Source organism: Myxocyprinus asiaticus, chromosome 36 (genome assembly GCF_019703515.2).
Source record: "Myxocyprinus asiaticus isolate MX2 ecotype Aquarium Trade chromosome 36, UBuf_Myxa_2, whole genome shotgun sequence".
NCBI lineage: Eukaryota > Metazoa > Chordata > Actinopteri > Cypriniformes > Catostomidae > Myxocyprinus > Myxocyprinus asiaticus.
The window spans coordinates 21,147,137-21,160,274 of record NC_059379.1 but is presented as its reverse complement, the minus strand read 5'-3'; the positions used below and the strand labels follow the sequence as shown (position 1 = coordinate 21,160,274).

Here is a 13,138-nt window from a genome sequence, read left to right as displayed (position 1 = left end):
ATAATTTGTAGGGTTATTCAAATATGTGTAAACGCAATCCCCCTACACCAGGTAATAAAAAATTAAAAAAACACACACACATTTACATAAGCACAAACAGCTATAAGAAACAATGGGGCATATGTATACCCCACATCCTTAACTTTGAAATAGCTTCTTTTCTTTTCTTTTTTTAACAAACATGTGCTTCCTTTCAAACTAAGCTCCTGTACGGCTCACATTTCTGTAGGAAGAGAAGCAACTTCAAATGTCATCGCATTGCAGAGGAAAGCGAGGAATATTTTAAAACCCATGGGGTTTCCCATGTTTTCCCAGTGCACAGATTTTATTCATGTTCCCATCCAGCTGACTGAACTGATGGGCAGAACCTGACAGACAAAGAGACTGATAGAGGCAGGACCAAAAGAAAGTCAAGGACACCGAGTATGTGAGGACAGAATAAAAGATAGAATGAAAGCTTTGGGTGGCAAAATATAAAGCCGCCTTTGTGTATTTTTCAGATGATAGAGATCACAGAGCTGCCCTACACTTGAGACCATTTCAAAACATTTAAGAGTAAACCAAGGTGATAATAAAAATATCAGTCGCAATTAAAATCACTGTTACATGCAATGCATAACTAAACCAAACCTCATTAAGTCTGCCAAATGCAGTCTGGACTAAAATAAAATAAATAAAGAGCCTTTATCCAGTAGCAAATCCTATTTTTAGGTGGCAAATGCCACTTTGGATTAGCATCAACTTGTAGCATATACTGCCCCCTACTGCCTAAAAGCGCCACTTCATACTGCATGGCAGTAGCAATGAACGAATAGCAGAGGGTATGAATGGCATGACGCCTTCGAAGAATTGACAACACATTAACAAAAACAGCACAGGTTCCGATGATCCAATGAGAATGCAATCACGGACTTTTTTTTTATTTATGAGGGCTGCCAAAACAAAGCAACAACAAAAATAATGATATCCTGTTTGATTGCTGACAATTAGTCAGATACAGAAAGACCGTGCTTATCAATGCCTACTTCTTTGCCAAGTTCGCTTTGTCTCGATGGTAACAAAAAACTACAGTAATGAACCAGTCCTCAAAGCCACGTTTTGTAACTGATTTCTGGAGCTGTGCTGACACCTAGTGACCGACTCAGGTACTCAAATATTCTTGATACGACCGTTGTAGCTTGAGGACCAAATGAAAAAGGCCTTTTTCTTGCATATTCTATTTCTATTTCTAATAATATTACACAAACAGACAATTAAAAGCTCATAAAACATGAACAACAGCAGATGGGGGGTGTACTCAAAAAGCTGTTTTGAAAAGTTTATTTGTGTAATTCCGTTTGGTGATACAGAAATTACATACTTCAGCTTTAAGCTCAATTGACAGAATTTGTGTCTATGCTGAATATATGAATAATAATAATAATAATAATAATAATAATAATTTCGAGTCCCTCCTTTTCTTTAAAAAAAAAAAAATACAGTGAGGCACTTACAATGGAAGTGAATGGGGACAGTTTTTGGAGAAATGTGAAGCTTAGAATTGTATAAAAGCACTTACATTAATTTTCCCGTTAAAAATTGTGAATTATTCAAGTTTAAAATGGTTTAAATCGTCATTTACATTACATTAATTAAGGGTTCGCAGCGTTACATCGTCATGGCAACGAAACTTTACACAGAAAACGTTAGTAAGGAATTTTATCACACTAAATATCATGTTAACATGCATATTGTTTACATCTTGTGACTATACTTTTGAAACAGTGAGTATTTGAATGTTTACAGATAGGCCCCCGTTCACTTCCATTGTAAGTGCCTCACTGTATACCAGATCTTTTCTTACGTCAAAATACATTTTTGTGGTAATCAAAATTATGCCACAAATGCTGTCGATTGAGCTTAATTTGTATTGAACCCCGAATATTCCTTCAAAGGTGCAGTATGTAAGATTCAGAAACCCTTGTTATTAATGACACCTGTGGCCGTTAAGTGAACTGCAGCCAGCTACCTGTTGCTCGTGATCGCGCTCCTGCACACACTCCATAGGGACGCGAGCAAAGCAATGACATCATGTACAAAGAGACTGAACGTGATTCACCGACATCATGATGACAGATGAGGTAGCATAATTAAAATTACACAGTTATGACTGTTTTACTACAAACTTTGAGACTGTATATTATATTTGACTCACCAGTGCTGGAACAGGGCTAAAACAAAGTGTGGATATAGGTCTGACTATGCGAGACTGTAGTTTGAAGTAAACACTTTTCTTTGCATGATACATTGACTGCATTTATACGATAGCCTATGTCGGCGTTAGCTAGCTAGCCAGCTTTATCAATAGCTGTTAGCTAAATTTGGTGGATGATGACAGTAGCTGTTTATAAAATAGACTGCACATTATAAATATGTTGACACATTCAGTATTGATGTGATTCCATCACAGCTGTCATTTTGATATATCGATGCGTTATTGTTTTATAATAACAGATTGTATATATTTTCTGTATAACCAAGTTACGTTACACAAATGAATGGAATATACTGACTGTAGCATTGTCTTTGGAAAAGCCAGTATTTCAACTTAGCGTGTTTCCTAAATCTCTGATAACATGTTATGATTATTTTATGCTTTAGTACAGTAAATATAGTACATATTGCACCTTTAACACAAGTCAAAGAGTGCATGTCACAAGTCCCCTACTCTATTTATATGCCTAGAAACACAGTATGAAATTAATATTTCTCTCACTATATTGTATGAATTAATGGGATTCCCAGCAGTATGCCGAATATTCAACCTGTGAAATAATTTAAAAGAACAGTCACCTCTGTGTGCACTATTGAGGAGTCTTAGGGGAAGTGACCCAATTAAGCTCACCCAAATCTAAATTTTACATGTTTTCTTATATAAATGTCAACAACCTTCCAATAAAGTGAGTATTAAATCAAAGATTAATCTCTCATCTAAACACTCATGTTGTTTTGTCATAAACAAACGTGACAGTTACTTTATTTAACTGCAAACGTGAAAAGTCCGGAGTGGGCTTATGAGGAACATGTGCACCATTTAAGCCCAAATGTGTTCTTAGTAAGCCCATTATGCTTTTAAAAATATAAATGCTTCACATTGTACTAAATTAACACTTCAAATTTAGATTTTATTTTTTATTTAGACCTCAAACATCATAACCATTAAATGAAATATTTAATTTCTGAATCTGACAGTCCTTATCATTTTTTTCTCTGCCTATGCATTTTCTCCCTGCAATGAAAATAGATTCATTATGTAGAGTTGACTAGGAATTCAGTTTAACATGAGGTTCAATGGGTTATCTGCTCAGTGGGCTTATTAGGAACAATATGGAAAATAAACCTAAATAATTTAACGTTGAGTCAAGGTAAACACATAAATAAATTTTCATGAATAAAAAAATACTATATTTTACAATGTAGAACGTGTTTGATATTGTTGTTTAAACAATTAAAATAATTATTCTGCTTTTAAGCTATGCGGAAACAGGCTTTTTATGTTCCTTATAAGCCCACATGAAATCAAAGTTATATTTCTGGATTATAATTACAGACAGAGCACTTAATCTTGTTTGTGCTCAAGAAGCTTCTTAAATATTTTCATTTAATGTGTTTCAGAAGTTTTTTATTCATTTATTTTCTTTTACTGCATCTACAGGTGCATCTCAATAAATTAGAATGTCATGGAAAAGTTCATTTATTTCAGTAATTCAACTCAAATTATGAAACTCATGTATTAAATAAATTCAATGCACACAGACTGAAGTAGTTTAAGTCTTTGGTTCTTTTAATTGTGATGATTTTGGCTCACATTTAACAAAAACCCACCAATTCACTATCTCAAAAAATTAGAATATGGTGACATGCCAATCAGCTAATCAACTCAAAACACCTGCAAAGGTTTCCTGAGCCTTCAAAATGGTCTCTCAGTTTGGTTCACTAGGCTACACAATCATGGGGAAGACTGCTGATCTGACAGTTGTCCAGAAGAAAATCATTGACACCCTTCACAAGGAGGGTAAGTCACAAACATTCATTGCCAAAGAAGCTGGCTGTTCACAGAGTGCTGTATCCAAGCATGTTCACAGAAAGTTGAGTGGAAGGAAAAAGTGTGGAAGAAAAAGATGCACAACCAACCGAGAGAACCACAGCCTTATGATTGTCAAGCAAAATCGATTCAAGAATTTGGGTGAAATTCACAAGGAATGGACTGAGGCTGGGGTCAAGGCATCAAGAGCCACCACACACAGACATGTCAAGGAATTTGGCTACAGTTGTCGTATTCCTCTTGTTAAGCCACTCCTGAACCACAGACAACGTCAGAGGTGTCTTACCTGGGCTAAGGAGAAGAAAAACTGGACTGTTGCCCAGTGGTCCAAAGTCCTCTTTTCAGATGAGAGCAAGTTTTGTATTTCATTTGGAAACCAAGGTCCTAGAGTCTGGAGGAAGGGTGGAGAAGCTCATAGCCCAAGTTGCTTGAAGTCCAGTGTTAAGTTTCCACAGTCTGTGATGATTTGGGGTGCAATGTCATCTGCTGGTGTTGGTCTATTGTGCTTTTTGAAAACCAAAGTCACTGCACACGTTTACCAAGACATTTTGGAGCACTTCAGGCTTCCTTCTGCTGACCAGCTTTTTAAAGATGCTGATTTCATTTTCCAGCAGGATTTGGCACCTGCCCACACTGCCAAAAGCACCAAAAGTTGGTTAAATGACCATGGTGTTGGTGTGCTTGACTGGCCAGCAAACTCACCAGACTTGAACCCCATAGAGAATCTATGGGGTATTGTCAAGAGGAAAATGAGAAACAAGAGACCAAAAAATGCAGATGAGCTGAAGGCCACTGTCAAAGAAACCTGGGCTTCCATACCACCTCAGCAGTGCCACAAACTGATCATCTCCATGCCACGCCGAATTGAGGCAGTAATTAAAGCAAAAGGAGCCCCTACCAAGTATTGAGTACATATACAGTAAATGAACATACTTTCCAGAAGGCCAACAATTCACTAAAAATGTTTTTTTTATTGGTCTTATGATGTATTCTAATTTTTTGAGATGGTGAATTGGTGGGTTTTTGTTAAATGTGAGCCAAAATCATCACAATTAAAAGAACCAGAGACTTAAACTACTTCAGTCTGTGTGCATTGAATTTATTTAATACACGAGTTTCACAATTTGAGTTGAATTACTGAAATAAATGAACTTTTCCACGACATTCTAATTTATTGAGATGCACCTGTATGTTTGTGAGCATCACTCAGGCAGTGTCCTGCACTAGCTCCAAATACTCATGAAATACATCTTTTCAATTATTGCTGTTAAATACAAAGAAAATAAATAATATCAAGTATCATTTGATTTATGAATCTCTAAATAAAAAAAATAAAAAAATCTGAGGTCATTAAAAACTGTGAAGTTTTGGAGCAACTTCCAAAATGGCCACTGAACAGTGGTAGCACATGTTCCCAAAGAACTCAAAAACAAAACATTTGACACCAAATAAAAAGTAAAATGATACCAACAAATGTATGCATTTCCTCAACAACAAAAAATTGTTTCTCTTGCTTTGTCTTTTTTTATATTTCAAAATAAATCTGTAAGTGGGCTTATATGGTACGTGGGCTTCATTGGATCACTTCTCCTACTTGTTTTAGTCTTGTGGTCATTAGCTCTTCTTGCAAATATACGGAGGCTCAAAAAATTATTTCGACACTTAACCTCACTTAAATGTTATTCATTTAATTACATCAGATTACAAGGTATCAAGGTATCTACAAATAAATATAATGCAAAATCTTTTCTTCTTTCAATTTAATAATTTGAAACCAAACAAATGTTTTGTGCCTGTGCTATCTGTAAAAGAAATGTCACTTGTTTTCATATTTTGGCATTGACACATTTTTAAGTGGCTTTAGTGTCCAAATACATTTTTGGAGGCACTTATCACTCTATTAGTTTATCTGCTTAAGATACAGACCAATGTTATTGTAATACAATAGACAATTTTATGGCACACAATATTCAAAAAGACAAACCAGGAACCATCAGTCTATCCGCTCACTGAGAGGAGGTGTGCGGAAATGTGTTGAAGGGCCAATAGACAGATTACACAGGCTGTAACTAGTCATGGAGAACTGAGACTGACACATGAGCCCTCACTCTCGCTGATTCTAACCAACTCTAACCCAGTCAATATTTAAAAAGTTGCTGACTGTGGGTAACAGAGCATGGTCCTGGCTCACGCTGCACAAGCTGCAATACAGGTGTGCTGGCCTTACAGATCAGGCTTTGACCCAGCTGTACGGTCTTTTTTTTTTTTTTCTGTACAGTGTTGCTGTCATCCAAGTAAACTGCCTCATTTGTGCAACTACAAGAAATCACCTTAAAGGGATAGTTCACCCACAACATTCTATCATCTCAAAGTACTGCAAGTCATGTAGTAGAGAGAAAATAATGGCAGAATCTTTCAGTTTGAGATGAACTATCCCTTTAAATGTCCGTGAAGGTTTTCATTCATCCAAGTCATGTAGCGTTCATTTGTTCTTCAGCTGTGTTGTTTCACATTAACTGATGAGTACGCCTCATCAGTTGCAGGATTTGATTATCCTTGGTATTTAAGCTTATTGCACAGCATGACATTATGCACAGAATGAATTGCTGTTGGAGTCACCTAAATGATGCTGTCAATCACAATCACTGTGTAAATGTAAAGAGGAGGAAACCATCAGGGTAAAGATGTTAGAATAGTAATGTAACTGATAGTTTGTCCAAAAAGCTCTGCTGGACCAGCAAATGCTACAAGACCTTTTAACATCTTGGCTATAAAAGAAAGGCTTTGCCATCAACATGAATTGCAACATCAGTGTTCCTGTAGCTCAACTGGTGCTACCCACACCAAGGTTGAAGGTTCGAATCCCAGGGAATGCATGGATTGATAGAATATATACTTTGAAATCACAGTAGTTACTTTGGATAAAAGCATCTGGCAAATACATAACTTTGAATGTAAATCACTATCCTGCCTCACCACAATACATGATATGAAAAACATATGAAAAACTAAACATACATGAAGAGCAGATCTCAGACTCATTGGCAGCAGTATTATACCCATGACATACACAATGATGAAATTCCTGTTCACATGCACGAATAGGCTACAGTATACAAGAAGGTTAAATTCTAGGGATAGTCCTACTGTGGCCAAAAAAATGAGTGCAAAAACCCTGCTGATGAACTTCAAACTTTTAATTCTAAATAAATGACTGGGCTATCAACAATACAGTAATACTGAAACTGAATATTGAATATCTGAAAGGATGAACAATACCATTTTGATTATTGTTATACTGAACATTTCATGTCAAATACATATTGAAAAGAAATAAACAGAAACATTGAATATGACATATAAACAAGATAAAACTAGTGGATAAATAGTTTTTTACTGAAGATAAGAACAAATATGGGATTCAACTTCACTTGATTTGCTAGATAAGGTGTTGCTACATATGCAGAATACTGGTTACCCTTTTTTTTCTGACTGTAATCCGTATCATCAAATAGAGGCAGCGATAAACAAACATCACAATTAGAATGTGCACTGTATACATAACATAAAACGGCTCTAAAGAACACAAGGATATGGTACGTAAAACTATAAAGGCAACGAACGCTGCTTTCAAACAACATTTTTAGAATCTTGCACAGTAAGTATTATGAGGTGTGTCTATTACGACTACGGAGTTAGTCACACCTCATAATTATGATGGTGTACTACAGCCACGTTAAAATAAAATTAAAAAAAAAATCTAAAGATTTTGAGAATAAAGTCATGGTGTTACAAAATCAAGTAAAAATGTTTTAAGAATCTCATAACATGCCTTTTACGAGAATAAAGTCATATAGTTTCAAAAATTAAGTCATTGCATTATGAGACTTAAGTCATAATATTTTGAGAACAAAGTCAAAATTACGAAAATAAAGTTGTATTTTGCATGAAAAGTAGAAATATTTTGCATCACTTTCACAACAGAACAGATATTAAGCCAGCAGCTTCATTAATGCAGGAAATGGATGTGGAGGATCTACTTAAATCATACTTTAGCATAGGATTTATCAGTAAAGAATCCTTGGTCTTTTGGCGCATCAGCACAGTTATTATTAGTATCTGGACACTACAGCGGTTCTGTAGGAAACTGAATTTATTCAGGAGAAAGAACCAGAAAGACATTAACACAGTCCCGCTCTGCTTGGGTGATGTTTGGTTTGCTTTTATGTTTATTTTTGCTCTCAAAACAAATAGTATAACTGAGGAGGGATGTTAACACACAATGTCTTGAAATGGTCCTCAATGATTCGCAGTTCCAGTTATTTTTCGCTTCACTTGAATGTAAGCCTAGCATCTCGCACCTCCCTTGACAGACGCCCACAGGTTGAAAACGCCTGTACTAATGCACGCCTCATTCATGAACAGAGAGCTCACAAAACTTCCCAGATTAAATTCAGCTCAGCCAACATAACAAAGTTGCACAGCCAATGTTATCTCCCTGAGTAGTGGTGTTTACTGTCACCACTGACCCAGATGCTCCACTTTGCTGTTGTCCACCATATCACATTTGATGTTACATTCTTCGCGAGAACTTATTCTCAAATATTTCGACTTTAAATTCATAATGAAACAACTTTGTTCTTGTAATTTTGACTTCATTCTCAAAATATTACAAAATTAATCTCATAATGCTACAACTTTATTCTTGTAATTTTGACTTTATTTTCAAAACATTACAACTTTAGTCTCGTAATGCTATGACTTTATTCTCTAAATCGTAGATTTTTTTTATGTTGATGTAGCTAAACCACATCAAAATAGCCAATTGTCATAGCCAATATCGGAATACTACCAAAACATAATTTCAATACAATTTCTGTTACCAACAATAAGACAATTATTAATAATTAGAAATGATGTTCATTATAGTACTGTCCTGCAAAATGCACATTACAATCACAAGGTCTGTCTTTCCACTTCAAATGCCTAATTTTTATATTTAGACAGGGCATCAGCACATAGCAATGAACTGCTTGAACAGGACGAATAGCACTTAAAGATCTCATCATTAACAGAATTATACTGTACCTGGGCACACTGCAAGAACATCAAGGCTGTGAACACTCACTTGGACATGCAGACCACAGTTCACACACACTGTTAAACTGCAGCTTTTCTCTTTAACAGCTGTTGTGTTCCCTTTAAAATCAACTAAAGCAAATCTTAGATGTTTTAGTCATGCAGATTATACACTAAAGGCTCTGGTTAAACACTAGCTATGTAACATCCTACATATACTATAGCACTGCTACCAACATATACATTTTTAAAATATGTTTTTAATCACATAAGCATTTTTTTTTTTTTCTAGTTTTGTTTTAAATCTAAAAACATTTCAACAGGTCTGCCCTAAAAATGCATAATGCTAGCACCTATGCCAACAATGAAACTGAAAAAAATAAAAAGTTTCTTGGATTAAATGTGAATTTTGTAGTTAATGCAGTTTGTACACTTCGTTTTCTCTGAATCTGAGCATAGTTGAGCCAAACTAGTCTGTCACGGGACAGATCATAGTCAATGAAAAGACCCAATTTCAGTCATAACGTAATTTTGACAAAATGAGTACAAAGTGAAACAGCAACTAGTTTTACCTCTTCCACCCTATTCAGAGTCACTGCACCTTTCTTCTCTCTCTAAAAACCTCACCGATGTAGCCCAGGAAGCACTTACTCAGGCCCCCAAATGTTAATATGAAGAAACGATGAACCAGTCCTGCACAGCCTCATACTGTGACCTGGACAATTTTGACCCATCTGATTCATTGACTGAAGGCTAACACTTCAAATTTATTGCTGATAAGCAACACTGCTTTTGCAATGTCTCTGTCTGTTTCAACACAGTCGAACAGGGATCCTAACATCTCCAGAGACACTCTATGAAGCATCTGCTGCATTCTGCTGGTGATTCTACAAGTGTCTGTATATCTACCAAGTGTTACACAAAAAAAACTTGATTTCAAGTGGCACCACAGCAGATTATTCAGCCTTTCCGTCCGCAAAGCAACAGAGCTTCCAACGAAGCCCTAAACCTCCCGCTTCTGTCAACAGCATGTACACAACAGATCCTCTTCTGCAGAAGATAAAAGTGGGTTGACACATGGCCAACAGGACGTAAAGCGGGTTAAGGGAGCCCTCGTGGTCCTGTGGCCTTGTCAGTACTTATTAATTCCAAAGAGACGGACCCCGTGGAACTGAGGCAGTTTGGGGATAAGCACAGTGAGTAGGGAAATGGTGTTGATGACGAAGTGCACCGTGTCATACTTTGTATAGAAACTGGTCAGGAAATACCTGTAGAGGACAAGGACGAGATGAAGTCAGCACAGCCTATAGATGTTGCCTAAGCAAGCACAGCACAACACTGCATCCAACAGGAACACAGGATGTGATTTCTTCATGCTGTTACACCAAGCAGTTCATCCATCCAATAAAAAGGTGATTTAGAAACTCTTAAAATGAAAAATAAATAAATAAATAAATAAAAATGGTAGTAAACTGCTTTTATATTCAATAAAATTTTATAAAGCATCACAACTTCACAGAAAGTAAAAAGCAAGCAAGAGGTTTTAAAAAATACTATACTATGTGGCTTAGTGTGTGTGAATGATTGTATGCCTTCTATAAATTAGTTTAAATGTGCCAGCCCAAGGAGTTATTTATTTTTTGTCACACATTATACATTTGCACATATACAGTGAAATTATTTATTTTTTCACATATCCCAGCTAAGCTGGGGTCAGAGCGCAGGATCAGCCATGATACGGCACCCCTGGAGCAGATAGGGGCCTTGCTCAAGGGCCCAACAGTGGCATCTTGGCAGTGTTTGGGCTTGAATCACCGACCTTCTGGTCAGTAACCCAGAGCCTTAACCGCTGAGCCATCACTGCTTCCTCCCAAGGTATCTTTGTAAGGGATTTGTAAGGCACTATTCCGTATGAAGCTGCTTTGGAAAAGTATGCAATAATTATTTTGAAAAACGCTAAACAAATAAAATGAACTAAAATAAACCTGCTGATCACTAGCTGTAGAAGATAGATCTTCACTATGGGAGAAAAGAAGAGAGGAGAGAGTAAAGCAAATGACCTGACTGACTGACAAACTGTTTCTAAATAGGGCTCTCCTTGCCAGCAGACACCACAGGAAGTCAGCATCACTGCCTCTTGCTCATGGTCATGCATAGCAAGCTGTGAAAGCATTCACAATGCGTGTGCTCAATTAAAGCAGGGGAACAAATTGGCATCAATGACAGAATGAAGCTCATAATTGCTCAGAGTGAAGGGGAACACTCTTACAGTATAATAGGGGTGATGGTAAGAAACTTTCGGGAGGCGGTGAATTGGACCCCGTAGTCCATCTGCTCCCAGTGGGTCAGTAGCCGGGCCTTGCCTTGATCCGGGGTCTCAAATGGCGTCCCTTTTACAGTGTGTAGTAAGATATACATGCACTACAGTAGAAAGACATTCACAGTGAGATTGGAACATCACGATCTTTTGCATAATTATTCAAGCTTTATTGGCTGATGTTGTGACACTCTCAAAAGCAAGAGCTGATCTCTTTTGGGAACAGGAACACTAAGAAAGGTTATACGGGATGGCACTGTAAGGCTGGCATTGGCTGAAATTACAGAACCTGGAGTCAGCAACTGAATGGGCCAAAATTCAGCAAGAAAAAATGCAGTTTAAGAACTCCTGCAGCTGGGATTTGTCATTAAACAGTGTGATCGAAACTATTTTAAGCCTTTGCATCACTTAAAAAAGCATCTGTGCCACATTTACATTATGAAACTCCTTGCATTGCAGTGCCCTATCCTAACATCACATTCACAAGCTGGACACTCATTGATGTGCATGTGTGCACATGCTGTTAAGCAGCTCTTACTATGTTGTGGATGAGGTTGGTGAGAGTCCAAACTACAGGCACGCTGACGAAGGGTATGCTGAGCAATGTGATGTGTAGGAGTCCGATGCCAAGCACATAAGAGAGCCATATGCCCCTGCTGTTCATCACGCGGGTGTTTGGATTCACCTCACTGTGTGCAGTGCCCACGTTCATCCTCGCGCAACAGGGGGACACTCTGTTTCTATTGCGCACTTTCTGAACAGAGAAAAACACATATGTTTAAGATTTCTCTTAGTTTATCACAATCTGATATTTAAAAGTTAATAAAACTTTTAAATCCTCTACCAACATTCTGAGTGTCCAAAAACAACTTTAAAGCTAGTTTAAATAACGAGTGGACAATGCACGGGTCACTTACAGTTAAATATTATTCACGAGTCTTCTTCACGAATAGCGATAATAGTCGCTTAAATTGGTCGCCCCCAAATAATCACTGTCTCTAGCTGTAATTTGTTTCATAAACGTTCTCTCAGGAAATCTGCAGTTCTGGAGCGCGCTCTTCACAGTCGCTGCGCCTCTGAAGCCTTGCGGTTTTGCGCATATGAAACTTAGTTCATCACGTTTGCTCTGAACCACTTCGATCTTGTGCAAACAGATGGTGACAACAGAAGACTGCATCGTTTCACGTCATCGTTTTTGGAACTCACTTTTAGTAAGATGGAAATTAATTCATCGGGCTGGCCGCTGATTGGATGCCACGAGTCACATGGAGGATCTACACCAATCAGCGTTTGATGCGTTGATAATTTGTTGAAAAGGCTTACGCCCCCCTCGACGTCACAGAAAGCGCTAGTGACGATTACAAGAGTATGCAAAGAGACCAAGATTTATGGGAATAGTAGTTTCTTAAATAAATATTACATATGTTTAGACATAATCGTCACAGGTAAACTTAAATGACTGTACAGAGGTCATGATCATTTTAGCTTAGAATGGCATCTTACTGAGAAGACAATTATGTCAACATTTCTTTTGTATTTTTGTATTTATTTATTTACAAAGTGAAATGGTCAGAAAACAAAACAATTCTGTCTCGTACAAAATTGAAAAATTACTTAAAGGAATATTCCGGGTTCAGTACAAGTTAAGCTCATCCGAC

The 13,138-nt window shown here is 37.1% G+C and overlaps 1 protein-coding gene across 1 annotated transcript; it reads right to left on the bottom strand.

The window, feature by feature from the left end:
* Positions 1-5,253: 5,253 nt before the first annotated feature.
* On the bottom strand, positions 5,254-12,635 carry LOC127427494 (ORM1-like protein 3). The gene is made up of 4 exons (XM_051675145.1): positions 12,398-12,635; positions 12,019-12,234; positions 11,433-11,584; positions 5,254-10,431 (listed from the first exon to the last, which is right to left on the bottom strand). Exons 2-4 carry the CDS (start codon positions 12,190-12,192, stop codon positions 10,296-10,298), a joined length of 462 nt encoding a protein of 153 aa, XP_051531105.1. The 5' UTR covers positions 12,193-12,234; positions 12,398-12,635; the 3' UTR covers positions 5,254-10,295.
* Positions 12,636-13,138: the final 503 nt, after the last annotated feature.

Excerpts from the sequence above, each read along its gene's own strand:
- LOC127427494 (XM_051675145.1), bottom strand. The coding sequence starts at position 12,192 with ATGAACGTGGGCACTGCACACAGTGAGGTGAATCCAAACACCCGCGTG. Across the intron at positions 11,585-12,018 it reads CCAACCTCATCCACAACATA|TGCATGTATATCTTACTACA; the intron begins GTAAGAGCTGCT and ends TTTCTACTGTAG. Across the intron at positions 10,432-11,432 it reads ACCATCACCCCTATTATACT|GTATTTCCTGACCAGTTTCT; the intron begins GTAAGAGTGTTC and ends TGTCCTCTACAG.